General features: G+C 54.7%; 2 protein-coding genes across 4 annotated transcripts in view; one reads left to right on the plus strand and one right to left on the minus strand.

Annotated features, from left to right (window-relative positions):
• Sdccag8 (SHH signaling and ciliogenesis regulator SDCCAG8) overlaps positions 1-4,247 on the plus strand; it is a 181,299-nt gene extending 177,052 nt beyond the window's left edge. For both annotated transcript variants that reach the window (XM_042701143.1, XM_042701142.1), the window contains 2 exons: positions 640-795; positions 4,170-4,247. In XM_042701143.1, coding sequence (XP_042557077.1) covers positions 640-795; positions 4,170-4,221 — 208 coding nt within the window. In that variant the 3' untranslated portion in view covers positions 4,222-4,247. The remainder of the gene's footprint in view (positions 1-639; positions 796-4,169) is intronic.
• A 1,128-nt stretch (positions 4,248-5,375) lies between these two features.
• Akt3 (AKT serine/threonine kinase 3) overlaps positions 5,376-22,318 on the minus strand; it is a 201,536-nt gene continuing 184,593 nt past the window's right edge. For both annotated transcript variants that reach the window (XM_042701145.1, XM_042701144.1), the window contains 2 exons: positions 12,382-12,484; positions 5,376-7,194 (listed from right to left, as the gene is read on the minus strand). In XM_042701145.1, the coding sequence (XP_042557079.1) occupies positions 7,109-7,194; positions 12,382-12,484 (189 nt within the window). In that variant the 3' untranslated portion in view covers positions 5,376-7,108. The remainder of the gene's footprint in view (positions 7,195-12,381; positions 12,485-22,318) is intronic.

Raw genomic sequence — 22,318 nt, forward strand, 5'->3', positions numbered from 1 at the left:
GGGCGGAGCGGACACGAGTGGGCGGCGGCTCAGGGCTGCGGGGCGGGGTGGGGCTGTGCACGCGCAGTGCGGGTTCGGTCCATGCCTGTGGTCCTCCGCAGGGCTGGTCACAGGCCCGCCCCTCTCGCCTCCCCTCCTCACCCCAGCTGCGGGGCCAACCCGGGCCCTTGGTGGGGGGAGCGAGGTTGCAGCCCAAGCGTGCCCGCCCCATGGCCAGGCCGCGGGCCCCCCAACCCCCCCCCCCCACGGCCAGGCCGCGGCCCCCCTACTCCCCCCCACACGGCCAGGCCGCGGCCCCCCCTACCCCCCCCCCCCACGGCCAGGCCGCGGGCCCCCCTACCCCCCCCCCACGGCCAGGCCGCGGGCCCCCCCTACTCTCCCCCCCACGGCCAGGCCACGACCCCCCCTACCCCCCCCCACGGCCAGGTCGCGCGCCCCCCCAACCCCCCCCCCACGGCCAGGCCGCGGCCCCCCTACCCCCCCCCCACACACGGCCAGGCCGCGGGCCCCCCTACCCCCCCCCCGCCACGGCCAGGCCGCGGGCCCCCCTCCCCCTCCCTCCCCCCCCCCCCCCCCCCCCCCGCACAGCCAGGCCTCCCCCGCCCCGCCCTTACTGACGCTGCCTCGGCTTCCCCGCAGGCTCCGGCAGCTGGACAGACACAGCCAGGCCGCCGCCCAGCAGCTGCTGCAGCTGCTCAACCAGCAGAACCGGCTCGTCCTGGAGCGGGGCGGCCCGGCCGGGCCGGAGGCCGAGGCGGAGCAGCGGCCCGGGCCGGGCGCCGCGGGCGCGCACAGGTGAGCTCCCTTCCTTTGCAGGGGTCTCCGCAGGGCCGACGCTGGGACGGGCCGACGCCGGGACGGGCGGAAGCCCCGCGGAGCGGAGCCCGCAGCCCGCCCGGAACCGGGAGTGTTGGAGAGGAGGCCGCTCGGTGACAGCACCCAACCCGGTCTCGGCCAAGTCGCTGCTGCTGCTGCTGCTTTTGCCGGTCGTGGGGCTTGAACTCGGCTTGGGCGCCGTCCCGCGCTCTTCAGCTCAAGCCAAGGCACCACTTCCGGTTTTCTGGTAGTTTATTGGAGATGAGTGTCAGCGACTTTCCTGCCCGGGCTGGCTTTGAACCGCGATCCTCAGATCTCAGCCTCCTGAGGAGCTGGATGACAGGCCTGAGCCACCTGAGCTCTGCTGTTGTTTTTACCGCAGCCGTCAGCCCGCACACACCGTCGGACGCACGCGCGTGCGGGGTGCGGCTCCATGCCCTAACTCCCGGCCGGCGGTGGCTCCACATGGGCCTCCCGACCTTCTAGAAGGTTCCCGGTTATTGAGCTAGCAGACAGGTTTTTACTTTATTTCTTCCACCGAGCACTGCACGGCGCCTGGTTCACGTGGAGCCGCGGGGCCGGGCGGGGCCGGGGGAGGGGGGTGGACCGGGGTCCGGCGCCCCCCCGCGGCCCCCAGCCCCGCTTCCCGGGGCACACTCTGCAATCAGACAAGTGAACGCTGCATGCGGCGCAGGCTGCGCCCCGCAGCCCCAAGTGCCAGTGCCGCCGCCCGGGAGCCCAGCCCCGGGAGACGCAGACGCCGCCTGTACCGAGGGGGCGCTGGCAGCGGTGGGGGGGGGGCGGAGGGCAGAGGAGGCGCTCGGCAGCGGTGGGGGGGCGGAGGGCAGAGGGGGCGCTCGGCAGCGATGGGGGGCGGAGGGGGCGCGGCGGCCAGGCCGCGGGCCTCACCCTCCGACTCTGCCCCGGGAGGCCCTGTGGCCGGAGCCTGAGCTGCACCCGGCCACGGCCCAGGCCGCGCCCTGCCTGTGCAGGCAGTGGGCACCCGCCACCTCTGGCGTCCCGGGAACAGGACAGGAGCTTCCAGAGAGCAGTGGGGCCAGCGCCGGCCTCTGCAGCTCTGGACCGTCGAGGACACTGAAGGTGGTGGCCGCGCTGCTGTAGACGCCACGGCCGGCCGCGGAGACCCTGCGCTCGGGCCGCGGAGACCCTGCGCTCGGGCCGCGGAGACCCTGCGCTCGGGCCGCCGAGACCCTGCGCTCGGGCCGCCGAGACCCTGCGCTCGGGCCGCAGAGACCCTGCACTCGGGCCGCGGAGACCCTGCGCTCGGGCCGCCGAGACCCTGCGCTCGGGCCGCGGAGACCCTGCGCTCGGGCCGCGGAGACCCTGCGCTCGGGCCGCCGAGACCCTGCGCTCGGGCCGCAGAGACCCTGCACTCGGGCCGCAGAGACCCTGCACTCGGGCCGCGGAGACCCTGTGCTCGGGCCGCGGAGACCCTGCGCTGGGGCCGCGGAGACCCTGGGCTCGGGCCGCGGAGATTCCCTACACTCGGGCCGCGGAGACTCCCTGTGCTCGGGCCGCGGAGACTCCCTGTGCTCGGGCCGCGGAGACTCCCTGTGTTTGGGCCGCGGAGACTCCCTGCATTCGGGCCGCGGAGACTCCCTGTGCTCGGGCCGCGGCTTGGGCCGCGGAGACTCCCTGTGCTCGGGCCGCGGCTCGGGCCGCGGAGACTCCCTGTGCTTGGGCCGCGGAGATCCTGCCCATGGGCTGCAGAGGCCCTGCACTCGGGCGCACAGAGGGGATGAGAACTACCCTGAAGGCCGAGGAGGAGGCAGCCCGGGCCACACACGAAACCAGCAGAAACGGGCAGCGCAATCCGAGGGCTGGGCCGCCGCGGGGAGAGGTCCAGCCGGCAGCCTCCACTGAGGTGGGGCCCCCTGCCCCGCGCACCAAGGGCTGCAGGAGGCCGAGGCCTGGACGATGGTGGCCGGACTCCAGCCGCAGCGCAGTGGCTCTGGCCCTCCAGGCCCGGCGGCCAGCATGACCGACGGCTAGCATGACCGGTGGCCCTGGTCCGGCGTCTGCTGCTGTGGAGACCGCGGTGCTGAGCTGTGCCAGGGTGGATGGCGCCCGGCAGAGCAGCTCGGTGACCCTGCGAGGACAGGGCGGCCCGCGCGGGGGACCCTGGGCGGCCCAGGAACCTGCAGGGCCGCGTCCTGCGCCCCGCAGAGTAGGCTGCAGGGAAGGGAGCGGTGCGGGGCGATGGTGATAACGGTGAGGATGAGGCCTAGGATGGCGACGGTGAGGAGGCTGCAGTAATGGTGACCATGAGGATGGCGAGGTGGTGGTGACGACACCGGGCTGGCGGGCGCCTTGCGGCCCGGGGACGGCAGGATGACAGGCCTGTCCTGGAGCTGGGCTGTTTCCCAGGGGTGTCGGGGACTCGCCACACGCCTGCTTTCTGCCACAGGCACTTTGACGGTGACAGACGCCTCCGAGTCACCTTTGCCTTGAACCGGTCAGCCCAGACCCTGGGCAGAGCCTCCTGCCCCTGGTTGATGGGGGGAGAGGAGGAAGGGGAGGAGAGGAGGGGGAGGAAGGGGTGCTCTGCGCTTGCTGGCTCTGCTGCAGAGCCGAGGAACGGGGCTGGGCTGGGCGGGTAGGACTTGGACACATCCAGTGGCCGGGAGGGTCCCCACCAGGCCTGGGCGCTGCGTGGACCCATGCCACCAGTCACCGTGTCCACCCATCTGTCTGAGGCCGTAGCCTCTGTCCACATCTGCGCCTCGTCCACGGTCTGCACGTGCAGGTCTCTGACAAAGGGACCGGGCGGAGGCCACGCGTGGCCTTACCAGACCCAGGTCCTCTCCTGACGATGGTGGCAGCCAGGCCGGAGCTCTGTGCCTTCCCAGGGCTGCCCACCCGTGCGGCGGCCCCGCGGCAGTCCTGCGGCTCGGCTTGAGGTGATTAAGCTGGTTAAAACTAGGCCTGGGGAGTTCAGGGGAGCGCTTGGCCTGCACTTTCCACCTTCACCCACTGTAACAGATCCCGACCCAACCCGCGTCGTCTTCGCGGGAGTGGGGACAGGCCGCTGGCCGCTGTCCAGCAGAGCCGCGCACCCGGATCCAGGCTGTGGGGCTGAGCATCCGGACCTTGCTGCCGACCTCCGTTTCACGCCCGGCCCCAGCCCGCACAGCCGGGAGGGGGCGCCGCGGGGAGGGGGGGCGGGAGGAGCAGTGGCGGGGCTGGAACTCAGGGCCTCAAACTTAATCTTTCCACATTTTTAACCACCACAAAGTTTCCCCCTAAAACTAATGATAAACGTGACTAAGCCAGCAAATGAGAAGACGTACCCGTGATCTACTTAAACTTACTTTTTATTATCATTTTTCCAGTTACCCAGCATGCCACAATCTGATTGCCGACCTGGATGAAACAGTGAAATAAATGATTTACAGAGAGATATTTACATTCATCCGATTGGTACTTCACACACCACCACGCTGCGGCCATGGCAGGCTGACACCGGACTGCAGCGCGGCGTCCCCAGGCCGCCGGCTCCCCGTACTGTGAGCCAGCCCGAGCTGGAGTCCGAGCCAGGGAGAAGAGCTCGCGGGGGCCCTGCAAATGGCTCGCGTGACCGTTCTTAAGCCCGCTTCTGTACGCTAAGTCACAGGCAGGAATCTGATTAAATGATCTTTGTTAAAGCCTTGAATTGTAACGTTTCCTTTTTACCTTGTAGTAGTGAACAGAACACCAAAAAGGCACATGTTTCAACCAGGTGTGTCAAGGACCAAACTTTTCCTCCTGCCATTGGGTTTCCATTCCTGCTGGGTTACCTGCCGTGACACACGTCCAGCAGCCACCCGCGCCCAGGGCGCGCTCGGGGCACGCTTGGGACGGCGCTCGGGGCGCTCGTGGCGCAGGCGCTCTAACTTCCACTCTGTGAACAGATTAAAAAAAAAAAAGCATCTTTGGCTCACTAGTGTCAGATTTTTTCCAGTAGCAAGGATTTGAGACGAGCCTAAAAATGTACACAGTGAAGTTAGAAAACTCAGCCTCCCAAATGTCCTCGCGGAGACGAGCGTGTTTAGTCTACGCGGTCGGCTCTCGGGCAGCGCACGGCCGGCCCCTCTCCAACCGACCGACGCGGCCCTCCGCGGCCCGCACCCCCGGGCAGAGGCCCGGCCGGACGCCAGGGCTAGGGCCGTCACAGCGGTTCCCGCGATCCTCCCTTCTGGCTTAGTACACCTCGGATAAAGTACAGTGTTGTGAAGATAGCACCTTTGAAGGATGATGGAGGTCATTTACGCCAGCTCCGGGGAGCGGCTGAGGACGGCCCAGCGGATGTCCCCACGCGGTGTGTGGCCGGCGCAGGCGCGCCTAGCCCGGCCCCTGGACGCCGAGTCCCACCCATCCCCGTCGGGAACGCTGCGGGGCCAGAAGACCATGAAGATGAGCGGCCCGGGCCCGCCCCCGGGGTCTGAGGCCCCGCACGACCCCATCACGCACAGCTCAGCGCCTCTGGCCCTCAGGAGACGCCCGGTGTTCCGGGCGGCGGGGCCGACGCCCCACCCAGCAACCACCACAGGAGGCGCAGGTTGACATAGTGCTTTATTCACGCTGCGGTACGAAGGGGAGAGTGCACCTCACGTCCCTGTGCAGAGACGAAGGCAGGGTGTCGTGTACAAACAGTGCGTGTCGCCCGCGCACGCCCCGGGTCCCAGGCCCCGAGGAGAGGCCGGCGGAGTGGGGGTGTCTCGGGGTCGCCCCAGCCGGAGGCTCCACCGCGTGGACCTCGCGCGAGAGGCGCCCGGGCTGGGGAGGCGACTCCGCGGGGCCCTTCGTAAAATAAATACTTTACATTTCATGCTCGCCCGCGGGCGGTGCGGGGCGGTGCGGTGCACGGCGGCGGGAGCGGTGCACGGCGGGAGCGGGGAGCGGGGTCGGCTCCTCGGCCCCAAGGCAGGGGGGCTGGGCTTGTGGGACGCGGCGGGCGAGGCCTGGAAGCAACACTGGGCCGCGGGGAGTGGGTGAGGGCGCAGGGGCCGCCCGCCTCCCGCCTCCCAGCAGGGCTCGGCTCGGCCCCCACACCCCGGTGTCTGCCCCGCCTCCGAGGCCGGACGCGGAGAGCTGGCCGGGCCTGGTGACACCCGGAGCCGGGGCGCCCTGCGGCCTTAGGACCGCCCTTGGCCAGGGTCCGGGAAGTCACGGCGATTGGGAGAGGGAAACAGCAGGAAGCCACGTCCCGCAGCGGGAAGGAGGGAGATGACTAAGGGCCGCGGGACCTCGAGCGAAGGTGACGGGCGTGTGACCGGCGGAAGGCCTGGACCCGCGGCCGCGGCCGCCACCGCCAGCAGTGGTCCTGGAGCCTCCCACCCCCCGCGGCCCACGGCCGCCGGGCCGCTCCGACTCCGGTCGGCTTTGGAAAGGGCTCCTAGCACCGAAGGCTGTGAGGTGGGGACCGCCTCGCCCGTCCGCGCGTCCCAGAAGCGCCGCGGGCGCCGCGCTGCCTCCCGCTTTTGGCCTTGTGAGGCCGCTCCGCCTCCTCCGCTCGGCTGGGCAGGCGCACGCCGGGGCCTCACTAACATAAATACTACCGACGGGAGCGGGAGCGGGAGCGGGAGCGGGAGCGGGGCGCAGGGGTCGGCATCCCGAGGACGCGCGCAGGGCCGGCGCTGTCACCGCGGCACGCGGCCCGGTGAGGGCAGGGCCGGCGCCGCCCACCTTCCGAGGCCACGTCAGCTGCACGAGGCGGAGGCGCGCGAGCCGGCCTCGCACGGCCCCGCCACGGGCCCCGCAGGCTCTTAGGAGCGCCCCGCCCGATCGGGCGAGTGGGCTCAACGCGGGCACCCGCGCTCACCGTCCTTCCACAACGGCTGCTTTGAAATATGAACTACATCTTCGTCGTCTAATTAGTTAATTTATCTTCTAGAAAGTTAAAAAGTGTACCTAGAATCAGTGCGTCTCGTGGAGCCTTCACCGCAGGGAGACGCGAAAACTCCGAGACCGAACGAGAACCGGTGCACGAATGAACGAGGGCGGCTCATGACTCCCGAAGACGGAACTTACTTCTCGAAGTTGCTATCATAGTGAGACAGTAGCAGCAACAGCATGAGACCTTGGACTGAAATACAATTTCATGCAAAAACAAAACCTGGAGAGTGTGCGTGTGCGTGTGTGCGCGTGTTCACGGGGCGACGGTGGCGCGGTGGAGACCTGGGCGGGCGGGTGGCGCCGCCCCGCTGTCCGGAACGGCGAGACTGGCGACAGGTCCAGGATTGTGTCCAGTAAGAAACCGAGGGTGACGGGGAAGCAGCAGGATGGAGGAGGCCTATTCCCGGCCGCTGGCCGAGTAGGAGAACTGCGGGAAGTGTGGCCGCCGCTCGTTGTCCACGCCGTCCATGCCGTCCTCGTCATCTGCGGAGGCAAACAGCCGCGTCAGCACACTGCCCGCCCCGCGCACAGGCCCGCACCACACCGATCACCACGCTCGGCGAGGCTGCCGACGTGACAAGCCGCGGGAAACTGCTCTTACCACCGAAAGAAACCGCATCTTGGTCTTTAGAAGCCACTGATTCCAGAGAACCCACGCCTACACGCCACACGTCTTTAAGTATTTGTAGTTTTTTTTGGGGGGTCCGGTCGTGGGGCCCGAACTCTGGGCCTGGGCGCTGTCCCTCAGCTCTTCAGCTCAAGGCTAGCGCTCTACCCCTTGAGCCACAGCGCCACTTCCGGCTTTTTTCTTTTTGCTTATGTGGTGCTGAGGAATCGAACCCAGGGCCTCATGCATGCAAGGCAAGCGCTCTACCACTGAGCCACCTTCCCAGCCCCTTGTAGTTGTTTTTTATTGGTGCAAGAATCCAGTTTCCTGGGCAATTTTATCTAAACATCTTCCTTTACACCCTGTTGTGTTTTCCTATGAGGCTTCGAGCCCACCCCTCCAGTGGTCACGTGACTGTGCCTCCCTCCGGCTGTCGGTTCTAGGCTGGGGCCACACGTCCGGTCCCTCGGTCCACCCAGCCCCGCCTCCCCTGACCTCTGCTCCTTCCTGCGCATACCCCATCACCTCAAATCCTTCTTCGTTTCCAATACCCCCGCGCCCCCGGTGCGCAGAGCAGCTGCGGCTGCAGCTCTCAGCAGCAGCCTCTGCAGGGCCTGGGCTCCAGGCGCAGCCCCGCCGCGCTGCCCCCTCTCGGGAAGGGTTTCGTGCTCTCCCTCCTGTCTCCCATGTTCTTCTGCATGCGGAGTGCTTCCGAGATGGGCCCGCGTGCGTGCACCCAACCCTGTGGCCTCGCCGAGCGGAGCCCCGCGTGCGTGTGTGCGTGCGTGCATGGGGAGCAGGCCCGCAGGGCGCCTTTCCGCACCACCACTCTTGGAGGTGCGTTTCCTCTGTGGAGGCCTGGCCGAGGAGTGGGCAGCACAGACAAGGCCCCCCGGGCTTCCGGTCCGGATTCGGGCGCGCGCCAATCACGTGCCACAGGGCAGTGTGCGCCCGCAGTTGCTTCGCTGTCTCTGTGCGGCAAGCACGCGGCGGCGCGCGGGAACCCGGACCGGCTGTCCGCAGGGCGCAGGGCTTCTGGGAGGGGGGAGGGCGGAGGGGGGAGGGAGGGAAGGGGGATCCCCGGGGGGAGGGGGGAGGAGATACTACCATCAAGGAAGACAGCCTTCACCCTCTGGCTGGAGCGCGCCCTCCCAGGTGTGAACCGGGCCAGGGTGAATCACCAGGATGGCCCTGCTCGGCTGGAGGCCTTTGTTCCGCCAGGGGCCGTCGCTGCCTAGAACATCTCATGCAGGACACACGTAATTACCGGCAAGGCGCTGGACAGCGGAGGGACGCCTATGCGGAGCGCGTGTCTGCCCGTCCGCGGCCTCCTGGGCCAGGCTCGGCGGCTCCTCAGGCTCCGTTGGGAGTGAGGAGGGCGGGAGCTGAGGCTGGGAGGAACCTGGGGCCGGCGGGGCGGACTGGGCCGGGCAGCGCGGGCCAGGCAAGGACGGCAGAGCTGCGTCCAGCCCCGCGCACGCGCCGATTCCCGATCCTGGCCCAGCGCATGCGCGGATCCCCGGCGGTCAAGCCACCAGAGCTGGGGGAAGCCCCCTCTGTGGAGGACGGCAAGGACGTGCATCTAACAAGAGCCCCGTCCGCAGTCGCCCAGCGAATGAGCACCAGGGAGGACACGTGGGGTCCCGGCCGCCGCCCGTGAAAGCGGCACAGTTCGCTTTCCTTTTGTAACTGCTGGTGTGTTCTAGAACACCTGGGCCCCGCTCTGGGTGGCCGAGGTGTTGAGGGAGGCCCGGCCGGGGCGGCGCCCAGGGCCCGGCGGGGCCTAGAGCCTCCCCTGAGGGCCCAGCGCTGTAGTCCGGAGGCGGAGAGGTGAGGATGGCGGTTCAAAGCCAGCCTGGGCCGGAAGACTCGGGTCTGACGAACCATCCAAACCTGAGAAGGGGCCGAGGCTCCACTTCCGGTGGCAGGCGCCTCCCTCGAGGGAAAGCACTGGCGGGCTGCACCCGGGCGGCGATCGGCCTTCGCGGGCTCCTCGGCGCCGCCCGGCCAGGGCCGGCCCGGCTGCGGCTTAGCCGGCCTTGCACAGGGACGCCTTCGGGCAGGTTTCTGTGGCTGATTACATTCTACACTTCAGTCTCATCCCAAACTTTCAGACCGGACTAACAAGGCAGACTCAGCCTGGGTTTAGCGGCAGAGCACTTGCCTGGCACGCTCGGGGCTGGGGCCTGGTGTGTGCGTGTCCACGCGTGCGCGCGGGGGCTGGGGGGGCTGTGGGCCGAACTGGCTCGGGGGCCTGACATCCGAGGCCATCTCAGAACCACTGGCAGCTAGGCAGCGCTCCTAAGCGGTGACACCGGCGGGCGGAGGCCTTCCCAGCCCCGGCTCCGGTCAGTCTCTTCCCCACGGCGAACTCGCGCACCCGCACTGGCCTTGTGGCCGGGCGGGGCTGGAGCTGGCTGTCACGTCCAGCTGACCCCATCACAACCCACTCTGAGGACAGCTAGCGGGGAGGTCAGGAAGCAGCTCCCTGGCCAGATCCCAGGGCTTTTCATGTCTCCCACACTGAGATTTTGCTTTTAACTTTCTGACATAGTTATCTGCTCACAGCTGAACATACAGTGCCCACCGACTTCTATGACTCCACAATAACATGTTCTGCTGTCCTAAAAAACCAAGCCCGAAAACCCCAAAGCTGTTTAAGAAAGGACATTGGAAGAGGCTAAGCGGGGGTGAGAGACCTTCTAACCAAGCTTGGCAGACAAGCTCATGAGTTCAGGGGAGCCTGAGCTATTTATTTAGCAAGACCCTCCTAAAAAACATGACCACCGTATCCCAAAGTGCACTGGGGAAGCTCAGCAGGAGCCAGGGCGGCACCTGCGCAGAGGGGGCCCTGGCCCTCCACTCCTATCACTTGTTTACGGATTCTTGAACATCTGCCCCAGGAAAGGATAGGGGCTATGCCATGGTCAGTGACACAAGAGCCTTTCTCTTACATGCTGCTGTGTTCTAGTAGAATAGAAAACATACAACCTGAAATGTACTGGCAAGTACAGGAGTTCACTTAAGAGGACCAAGAGTCAAGGGCGTGGTCAGACTGTATTGTCCCTAGGACTAGAAGGTCAAAGGCAGCGCTCTGAAAAAGTGATGGCCATCCACACAAATACACAGGACAAGGAGCATTCTAGGCTGCGGAACAGCAAATACTGAAGTTTAAGGCACATGGAGTCATGGCATGTCCATGGTGTAGCTGGAACACAGGATGGGAACAAACGGGACCAGGAAAGGCAAGCAAGCTGGACACGATGTGAGCAGGCCAGGGAGCCAGAGTGACAGGTGCAGACATGCAGCGCCTCAGACGCATCTGGAAGGCTTTAGACCAAGAATGACGGTCTGATTACAACCAGTATCATATCCAAATGGCAGAGCCCAGCAAAGAGCTGGCAGGGAGAGCTGACCAGCGCTGACCTGGCTCCGTGCTGGGGCCTAGTCAAGGCCCATACCCATCATCCACGCCTTTGGCTACTTCCTTACAACTCCACCATTTCTGATTGTCACTCTGGAACTCTATCAATGGCACACACTGCCCTTTCAACACATTGACACCAAGAACTCAGCAGGCACCAGCCCAGGCGGTGGGCTGGCCTCCCAGCTGAGGCTGGCCTGATGTGTGGAACCTCAGAACAGCTCAAGTTCTCTTTGGGCTTCAATTTCTTCACTTTTGAGCTGAAAGGTAATAGGTTCTTTTTTTGGATTAAAAAAAGCAAAGAAAGAGACAAGCACTTTGTCTTCAATTTCACAGTACATATAATCTCCTTGTTGCCAGGGTACAGACCCAGATTAAAAACTCTTATGAACTAAGCTGGTGGCTGACCCCTATAATCCTAGCTACTCTAGAAACTGAGATCGAGGTTTGAAGCCACCTTGGGCAGACAAATCCAATTAACTAGAAAGACGTCTGGACTTGAGGTGTGGCTCAAGTATAGCCAGCATGAGTAAGAACAAGAGTGGCTAGCCCTGGGTTCAAGACCCAGTACCAACACAAAAACAACAAACTCCTAGTTCATGTTTTGACAATAAAATCAGTGGAGGAAGATGACTGAGGGGACAGTATTTCACTCCCATCTCCCCTTTCACAGACAGCGCAAGTGACTACTAACTTAAGCAGAAGAAAACACAAAGTACAGAAACACTAACATGAGCTGGGCAATGGTGACGCATGACTGTAACCCCTGCTGGTTGTGAGGTGGAGGTTTGAGAACTCAAAGTTCAAGGCCAGTCCTGAGCCCAGGCCAAAATGGCACGAACAAAAAGAAATGAGGGTAAGGTCAAAGTGATAAAACACTTGCCTAGTAAGCTCAAGGCCCTGGGTTCAATCCCCAGCTCCACAGAAACAAACAAAAAACACGCTAATATGAGCCTAGTATGTGTGTACCTTGAAGAACTCCTCTAACTATCCAAAGAGCTCTCTAGTCTCAATCCTGTCCGCATTCCTCCATCAGCACGACATGTGTCAGCGTGGATGCACTGCAGCTGAGAACGACTTGCATGTGTCAGTGTGGATGCACTACAGCCGGGAATGGCTTGCTTTCACCAAATCCCACTTGCTTATGCCATTTCTCAAATTGGGGGCACATGTTATGTGGGATGATTTGAGGATCTGAATGAATATATAGTTTAATAAATTTGTACTTCAATGTATGTGTACCAAGTACTAACAGCAAACGAAATTATGTTTTCACGGATATAGGTACTTAAGAAAAAGTCAGTTAAAAGGAATAATGCAACTTAAAGTGAACTCAAACTTCTAAGTAAGTAGAGAGGGGGCAGATGGCTGATGGCGTGTGAAAGAGCGGGGCCTGTGATGGGGCATCTCCTGACTCAAATCTTCTCAGCTGAGTCTGAAGAATCTACTGTAGAGTAGTGAGAAAGGACTAGTTACTCTGTAATTTGGTTTATAAGTTTTCACATGTGGTTTTTCTGATCCAGAGAAGCTTCTCTGCGTCACCTCTGCTATTTCCTCTTAGTTGTAATTTTAAAACAGAATGAATGCGCATCAGCGTGGGCTCTGTCTTGGGATCGAATGCGGCTGGGGAGTCACTTACATCTCTCAGGCGGCGTTATGGTGATGGTCTGTGCTGTAAACTCCTCGTCGAAACACCTGGTGTCCGTCTCAGAGGTTACTTGAGGCTTAAAAGGAGGCACGAGCTGCAAGAAGGGAGAAAGAGCACTGTTAAGTGATTTCAATTCAGAAAGCTTCACTTCTAGGGAAAAATCTGAGTGTGAGCAGCAAGGTGCACAGGGCCGAAGACCAGGAGACAGAGTCACCAAGTGCCCGTGAGGACAGAGGCATTCGGTGTCTCCAGTCAAGTCTACAGGCAGAATGGGAGTGCTTGGTTATTGAGCATGAGGCTGGAGATGTCAGGTGAAATGGGACACAGCAGGAGAACTAAAAACTAGGGTGAGAGGGCCAAACTGAAAGAAAGCTGCGCCGCTCTTCTCTGGTGGCAAGCAGACAGCAGCATCCTGCGGAGGCAGCCAGGCCAGTGCAGTACACAGACTCAGAACCATTACAGGAGCTTCCAGCTTTTTCTGTGTTTTTAACTGGAGGTAAGAGTTTCACTGACTTTTCTGTCTGAGCTGGCATCAAAACACAATCTTCAGATCTCAGTCTCCTGAGTAGATAGGATTCCAGGAGTGAGCCCCCAGTGTCCAGCTGAGAGAGAACTTTTTAAATGAGGGATACTTCCATTTCCTGGAGTTCATTTTGATAAATATTATATGATCAGAAGCACTTAAGCACTGTGCCTTTGTGTTCCTCCCCTAAAAGTATCCTCCTTTGGTCCTACTGTGTGTGAACGCCTAGAGTCCTGTATAATTTATCATGTCTCTGTGCATTTTAGATCTAGCTTCCACATATGAGAGAAAGCATGCTCTATTTGTCTCTCTGAGCTTGGCTTGCTTCACTTAACATGATTTGTTCTAGGTCCATCTGTTTCCTTGTAAATGACATAATATTATTCTTTCTAATGGCTGTATAAATTCCTTTGTATATAGGTACCACATTTTTTGGATTCCCTAGTGTATTGTAGGGCCTCTGGGCTGTTTGTATAACTTGGCTATTGTGAAGAGTGCAGCAGTGAGCACGGATGTGCAAATGTCTTTATGGTATCCTGGCTTGTGTTGCTCTGGGTAGATGCCCAGGAGTGTATGGCTAGGTCATAGGGAAGATCTATGTTTAGCTGGAACCTCCAGACTGTTCAGAGTGGTTGTACCAGTTTACATCCCTAGCAGCAGTGCAGTAGGATTTCTTTTCCCCACATCCCCGCCAGCATTTGTGGTTATTAGATTTCAAGATGTTGGCCAGTCTTAACTAGGGTGAGATAGAAGAGGCTCAGGGACAGCACCCAGGCTGAGTTCAAGCCACAGGACCAGCAAAGAAAAAAAATCTCTCATTTTCTCAATGCCTTTATCAGTTTTCAGTGTTTAGTGGAACTAGAGCTCATGCTGGGCCATAAGGGAAGACAAAAAAAAAAATGGCATCAATCTTACTAGCTCAGACCTTGCAGTGAGAATCATGCAAAAGCTAGGATGCTGGTCACAGAGTGAAACCCACACCACAGGACAACCACTGAAGGCAAAGTTAATGAGAACATGTGAATATCCCACAAAGCCACTTTGCTTCTACCCTCCAAATCTTCCAAGAATATCACATAGCAAATTTTCCAGTTCTGGGAAATGTAGCTTAGTCTAGTCAAATGGACATGTTATCCATTAGATATATGTATGTGTATATATACATATATACACATGTATATATACATATATACACGTGTATATATAATACATGTATACTCATACACTATATACAACACACACACACACACACACACACACACACACACACACACACAAAGTTCCAATTTAGACTCGGACAGAGATGAGATCACATATACTTAAGTATTAAATTAACGTCATTAAGATCTGGAAGATTCACCTATAGAATGGGAGAAAGTATGTGGAAAGTATTCATCTGACAAAGTATTAGCATCCAGAACATATGAGGAATTAAAAAACAGTAGCAACAGCCCCTCGAGTAAGCTCATTTGAAAATGGGAAAGCTTGGAACAGACATGTCTGAAAAGATGCATGCATGATCAGCACAATCAGGAGAAAGTATCCAGTCTCACTAGCCACCAAGGAGATGCAAAGTGAAGACACCATCAAACACTAGCTCTTACCAAAACTGTTTGGAAAACAGTATGGAGAATCCTTGAAAAATTAACAGAATTAACATAGGACCCAGAAATCACGTTGCTGGTTATATACCCAGAGGAAATGAAACAATTTCAGTGATAGCTATGCTATTTGGTTAGTATGGAATCAACAAAAGTTTCTATTGGCAGATGAATGGATAACAAAAACATGGTGTGTATGTGTGATGTATGTACATATGTGTATATATATTACTATTATATATATATATATATCTTAAACCATAACAGAAGAATGGAGTCCTACTGTTTGTGACAATGTGGATGAGGTTGGAGAATATTAAGTTAAATATATCAGATACAAAAAGATCAATAGTAATGTTTATTCTTTATGTATAGAAGCTAAGAATGCTAATTTCAGGAAGAGCAGACCAGTGACAAGGAAGCAGACCAGGCCAGGTACCAGTGGCCCATGCCTGTAATCCTAGGTACGCAGGAGGCTGAGATCTAAGGATCATGGTTCAAAGCCAGCCTAGGCAGGAAAGTCTGCGAGACTTTTATCTCCAATTAACCATCAGAAAATTGGAAGTGGAGCTATGGCTCAAAATGGTAGAGGGCTAGCCTTGAGCAGAAAAGCTCAGGTATAGTGCCCAAGCCCTGAGTTCAAGCTCCACAACCAACAGAAAAAAAAGAAACTAGGAATGGTAGAAGATGGAAGGAGAGAGGAGGCTGGGTGAGGAGTACTGAAGCACATTTCCTGAGGAGGAGTGAGTTCAGTAATCTGCTGGGCACTCTGACTTCATCATTACACATTGTACACATGTACTGATACCACACTGGGTCCCATAAATATGTGCAACTGCTATATGTCAATCAAAAGAAAGTACTGAACACTTCCATAACTCTCACCTGTCAAGTAAAATTGTTACTTTTCCTATTTTTTTTTTTTTTTTGAGTCCAGTCGTGGGGCCTGAACTCTGGGCCTGGGTGCTGTCCCTCAGCTCTTCGCTCAAGGCTAGCGCTCTACCACTTGAGCCACAGCACCACTTCCAGCTTTTTTCTTTTTGCTTATGTGGTGCTGAGGAATGGAACCCAGGGCCTCATGCATGCAAGGCAAGTGCTCTACCACTGAGCCACCTTCCCAGCCCCACTTCTCCTATTCTTAAACTAACAGATAAAAAAGAAAGTTGAACATAAGTCTGAATAGATTCAGTGATTATAGTATATGTAAAAGTAAAATCAATGATGACAATGTTTTAAGAGATAGGAGAGAGAAAATGGATATACTTTTATACATTATTGGCACTATCTGTGAAACAGCATGGTTTATTTAGAAAATGACTTGGAGTTAGTTATAAATGTGTGTTTCAAACTCAAGGATAAGCAGTTAAAAATATACCTGAGAAAGAAGTATAACTGATATAGTTGACATGCTATGAGAAGGCAAAGATACTGTCTGATAAAATCTTCAGTTAAGAGCAGAGGAGCACATGACACAAAGAACTATGAGTAAATAGGAATAAACTTAGTAGATACCAAACCAATTGTGCCAATAATCACTTTAAAGGTCAACAGGCTAAAACATACCAAGTAAAAAGGACTCTGAGTGGACTGGAAAAAAAAAATCCAACATCCAATTACACTATGCATAACTAACCCATTTCATACATGAAACAGAACAAAAAAATGGAATGAAGGTATATTCTACAATCAAAAGAAAGTTGAAGTAGCTACATTAAGACAAAAAAGATTTGACAGCAAGGAATATTGTCAAAGACAGATAATCTGCCCAGTTGGACCAGTCCTCCAGGGAGACAGCAATCTGAAATGTCACGTGTCTAACAGTAGAAACAAGAGAAATGGAGAAATCCATGAATATAGCTGGGGTCAGGAACTCATGCAGTGGGCTGAAAAAATTGGTTCTAGATATAATTAAGCTGAACAGCACCATCAATCTATCAGAGCTAATCAACACTTATAGAGTATTTTATGCAATAATAGCATAATTCACAATCCTCCAGCTCACACCAAACATTACCAATAGAGACTTTCTTTTATGGGCAGTAAAATACATTTCAACACATTGAAAAGAATAGCTATTGTATAAAAGTATGCTCCTAGACCACAATGAGGCACACTGGAAACATAACAGTATTGTCATCTGTGTCTGGAAACACATAACAGTACTGTCATCTATGTCCAATACTGAAATCTACTTAGACCCAAAATATTGTTGCAGGTTTTTGACACTTGATTATTACATCCCTTTATTTTTTCTAGTTTGCATTGCAAATTTGTTTAGATGAGATTGTGTGTGTGTGTGTGTGTATGTGTGTGCGCGCGCTTGTGCACACCAGTCCCGGGGCTTGAACTCAAGGTCTAGGTTCTGTCCCTGAACTTTTTTACTCAAGGCTAGCACTCTACCACTTGGAGCCACAGTTCCACTTCTTCTTTTTTTTTTTTTGGTGGCTAATTGGAGATAAGAGGTTTGCTCACAGACTTTTCTGCCTGAGTTGGCTTCAAACCAAGATTCCCAGATCTCAGCCTCCCAAGTAGCTAGGATTAAAGGTGTGAGCCACCAGTGCCAGGTGTAGGTGAGATTCTTTTAAAGAACCATGTAGGTATATTTTGCTTTGAACCCAATTTGAAGGCATTTTTCAAAGCTCATACTATTTACATTTCATGACATAGCTGTTAGTTTTGACATTTATCTGTGTTTTTTTATATTTTAAGTAAAATACCTTATCAAAAGAAGACACTAGTTACAATGTTTAACCATCAGATGTCTAGACTACAATTTTGATCTGACACTCTTATCTTTGAATTAAATTTTAAAGAGCCATCATTTGAGTGTGATAAGAAATATTATGATGCTACCAGGAAACCAATGTTTAGACCTTTATTTCTCTTTTCTGCTAGTGTTCCCATTATGTGAGTACAACACAACCATTAGCGTCTGCAACAGCAGCCATCAACAACCAAACAACATAAAATGTGTAGCTGGAAAGTAAAAAGTGATGGCTCAGGAAGAAAAGTGCCACTGTAACACCTATACCACATTTCACTTTGGGTACATCTTGCAAAAATGTTTCCTGGAATCTCTCCTCCTTATCTTTTAGTATTGAGGATGGAACATTTGTAAACAGTCTACCAGTGAGCTATATTGCCAGCCCAACTTTGACTCTCGGCCTGACTATTTTCCAGTAGTCAGTCTCTGTGTTCCTAGTCTCTTTCCTCTCCTACCCACCATCTAGAGTTAATCATTTTCCACAACTCTAATTAAACTGAATTCAAGGTATATAAGAACAAATATAATATAAATATAAAACATATACCAACATTTCTTGAACCAAAAGACAGATATTTACATATATTAAAAAATTAAAGTCATACAGATTATGCTCTCCAACTACGAGAAGCTAGAATCAATGAGAGTAATATTTGGGAAGTCTATATATTTAAACATTAAACAACATAGTTCTAAATATCCTTCAACTTAATAAGGAAGCACAGAGATAATTACAAAAGTGTTACTTCATTGAAAAAAAGTCAGTAACACAGATAAAGCTCTAACCAGAGTGGTCGAGAAAATGATGGAAGACCTAAATTACCATTATCGGGAAAGACAGAAATGATCACTATAAAACACTAAAATAATAATGGGATATTAAAAGAGTTCCAGCCAATGAATTATAGACTTAATAGTCAAATACCTTGAAAGACTTAAAATACCAAAACTTGTTCCAAAAGAAACAATTCACGATTAAATTCCTCACAACAAAATAAAAACTTTAGGCCCAGACAGTTTTACCGGTAAATTCTATCAAATAACTAAGCAATGAGAATAGTATAACACATACTACCTTATAAAGTTGAAGAGAAGGGAGTACTTTCTACTCTGGTTTTTGCTAGGTCTGCCTGGAAAAAATGGCTCCTATCCCATTGTTCTCCTGGTGCACATGGTCCCTGTCCCATTATTCTCCTGGGTATACACATGGCTCTTATCCCATATTTCTCCTGATGCACACAAGCTCCTGTCCCATTGTTCTCCTGGTGCACACATGGCTCCTGTCCCATTGTTCTCCTGGTGCACACATGCTCCTGTCCCATTGTTCTCCCGGTGTACACATGGCTCCTGTCCCATTGTTCTCCTGGTGTACACATGGCTCCTGTCCCATTGTTCTCCCGGTGTACACATGCTCCTGTCCCATTGTTCTCCCGGTATACACATGTTCCTGTCCCATTGTTCTCCCGGTGTACACATGTTCCTGTCCCATTGTTCTCCCGGTGTACACATGTTCCTGTCCCATTGTTCTCCCGGTGTACACATGGCTCCTGTCCCATTGTTCTCCCGGTGTACACATGGCTCCTGTCCCATTGTTCTCCCGGTGTACACATGCTCCTGTCCCATTGTTCTCCCGGTGTACACATGCTCCTGTCCCATTGTTCTCCTGGTGTACACGTGGCTCCTGTCCCATTGTTCTCCTGGTGCACACATGTTCCTGTCCCATTGTTCTCCTGGTGCACACATGGCTCCTGTCCCATTGTTCTCCTGGTGTACACAAGCTCCTGTCCCATTGTTCTCCTAGTGCACACATGTTCCTGTCCCGTTGTTCTCCTGGTGCACACATGCTCCTGTCCCATTGTTCTCCTGGTGTACACATGCTCCTGTCCCATTGTTCTCCTGGTGCACACATGGCTCCTGTCCCATTGTTCTCCTGGTGCACACATGTTCCTGTCCCATTGTTCTCCCGGTGTACACATGCTCCTGTCCCATTGTTCTCCTGGTGCATACATGTTCCTGTCCCATTGTTCTCCTGGTGCACACATGGCTCCTGTCCCATTGTTCTCCCGGTGCACACATGGCTCCTGTCCCATTGTTCTCCCGGTGTACACATGCTCCTGTCCCATTGTTCTCCTGGTGTACACATGCTCCTGTCCCATTGTTCTCCTGGTGTACACATGGCTCCTGTCCCATCGTTCTCCTGGTGCACACATGGCTCCTGTCCCATTGTTCTCCTGGTGCACACATGGCTCCTGTCCCATTGTTCTCCTGGTGCACACATGCTCCTGTCCCATTGTTCTCCTGGTGCACACATGCTCCTGTCCCATTGTTCTCCTGATGCACACATGCTCCTGACCCATTGTTCTCCTGATGCACACATGTTCCTGTCCCATTGTTCTCCTGGTGTACACATGTTTCTGTCCCATTGTTCTCCTGGTGCACACATGCTCCTGTCCCATTGTTCTCCTGGTGCACACATATCTCCTCTCCTATTGTTCTCCTGGGTAGACACATGGCCCCTTAGCTAGAAGTCTCCTCCCCCTCCAGCATTCCTAGCCCAAGTGACCATGTACCTAGAGGCAGTTTACCCCCCCACCCCTTTCTCCAAGGTCACATCCTGGACCACCCTATCTCCCCTCCTTCTGGCTAGCAGGAGGTAACCAATCTCCCTACATTAGCCTTAATCCAGCCCGTCTCTCCTGCCCTTCTCCACATGTGGTTATATCCCCATCCACGTAGCTCTCCTTCTCCCTACCCTCTCCTTATAGAACCCCGATCCCTCCAGAGGCACCCCTTCTCTATACAAGCCACACCAAATGTGGTCCAGCAGTTCAGCAACCTCTGATAACCTCTTGATGCTGGATACCCGGAGTGGCCAAGGTCAGGGCTTGCTGGACTCCCTCCCCTTTTTGTTTCTTGAGGGTTAATCCAGTTCCCATCTGCAGCCTCTTCATCTCTCTCTCCAGTCCCTCCCTCCCTCCAGGGCCTTCCTCCCTCCAGTCCTTCTCTTCCTCCCTCCCAGCCAGGACACTCTGAGGGGTGTCTCCTACCTCTCTATATGACTTTTTGCTTACGGACTCTGTAAGGCCAAAGCACTTTATTTTCTATTCCAATAAGGCATGGCCAAAATGTAGACTAGATAATCGGTCTCAAGGCCCCGAATGGGCATATATATGTGTATATTGTGTATGTGTATATATGCATATGAATAAATGTATGCATATGTGTATATATATATATATGTATATATATATATATATATATATATATATATATATATATATAATATTCTCTGAGATTTGGACAATTTTTGCTGCAGTACTGGTAAATGGCTATAAGTTCTACCTGCTCAGGCTGTCCTTGCCCCCCACGCCTGTCCTTCCCTTTGCCAATCCTGTCCACCTTTCCCCATCCACCCCCCCCCCCCACCCCATGCATAGGCAGCCCACCCTTGCCAAGTCACCAGACAGCCCTGAGATAACCCAGGGGCCCAGTGAAGACCCAGCCTCTCCACCACCTCATGGAGGGTTCAGCAGAGTCAAGAGGGGCACGGCTGTTCTTAATGCTCATACTATCTTAAAAAGGCTGAGGATGGCCTCAGACCCCAACGAGATCTGGTGAGCACAGCCTTTAAGGTTTTTATTTATCAAGAGGATCAGGAGAAGGCTGTAAACTGCTCATGGTAGGGGAAGTGCCAGCTCGTGGGGGCTGCCCAACCCCCACCCCTGCCCCCCTGGACTCCTCAGAGGTACCCGGCACACACCACCCAGACCAGCTCCAAGTGTGGCCAGGAAGGTCAGTGGGCAAAACCTGCCAAAGTGGGCAGCCAGGACACTGGGAGTCAACATCGTTCCTCTTCTCTACAAGGTAGAACAAGTGCCTCCCCTCCCCACCTCCACGCAGGGGGAGCCCAACTCCCCAGAGACATTCTGCTTGGTCACAGAAGACACAGTGCCCAGGTTGCTGATCCCAAGAACATTGCTATGGAGGAGCCCAAGGATCTTTTCGAGTTGCCAGTAAGCCCATCCCCTTTCCTTTGGATATACCAGCCAGGTTTTTTGTGCTATCTCATTATGCAGGCCCAACTTTTCCCTCCCAGATCTCAGTGATGAATGTAGACAGCCTTCCTACCTGCCCCCCAACTACTGGACTAGTACCATGGAGGACAGAAAACTTTCCTTTTTCACACTCCTTCCCAATCTTACCCCTCTGTCCCACACCCCACCTAGGGCTAGACTTGCTCTCTAAATTCCAAGTCTCTCTCTCATTCCATATTCCAAGACAGCCAATACCTATTCTACTTTTATCCTTAAGTGACTCTCCACTCAGAACCTCCCAGGCATCTTCTCTAGAAAGGTTACTTTCTTTGTCTTGAAGAAGTTCAATTTCCTTTCTTGCCTTTTTCTATCTCTCCTTAAGAGCACCCTCACTCTTACTGTGTGTGCCCTGCCTGTCTGTCTGCTTGCTTGCTTACTTAATAAAGCTCCACCAAATTTTCTTACCTTCCTGACTTGTTCTTTGCCCTCTTGACCACGTGGTGGGTTTTCCTGCAATCCCCACCCACTCTAACAAGTATTCAAAGGTCAATTTGTATGTTAATGCAGAAATTCACCAACATGGTCAATGATGGATTTCTTTGGAAGCATAAGGACGATTAGGAAAGGTAAAGAGAAAGGTAGTAAGGAAACAAAAAAATGGTTTCTTTGGATAAGAAAAGCTTTTGGAAAGTAAGAATTGTCTATTTGTTCCAAGAGCTTATGAGTGAAGTTAGTGAAGTTGGCATGTAATTAAGTTGGCTGTGATTTAAATAAAGTCAAGATTAATACATTGATGTAAAACGAGTATCTCATTCTTTATGTCCATCTATGGAAGTAATTGTGTGTGTACTATTTAGTTTGTCAAGTTTTTAGTATGTGTTTCCCAAGTATGAAATCCACCGTGGATACAGAGCTGACAGTGACTTCAATTTTAACTAGCATCCTAAAATGCTATATTCAGTTTAGTAGCTGCTATTTTAAAGCTCATGTCTGCTGGGTTTTGTCA

Source organism: Dipodomys spectabilis, unplaced genomic scaffold (genome assembly GCF_019054845.1).
Source record: "Dipodomys spectabilis isolate Male_0828 unplaced genomic scaffold, ASM1905484v1 ptg000288l, whole genome shotgun sequence".
NCBI lineage: Eukaryota > Metazoa > Chordata > Mammalia > Rodentia > Heteromyidae > Dipodomys > Dipodomys spectabilis.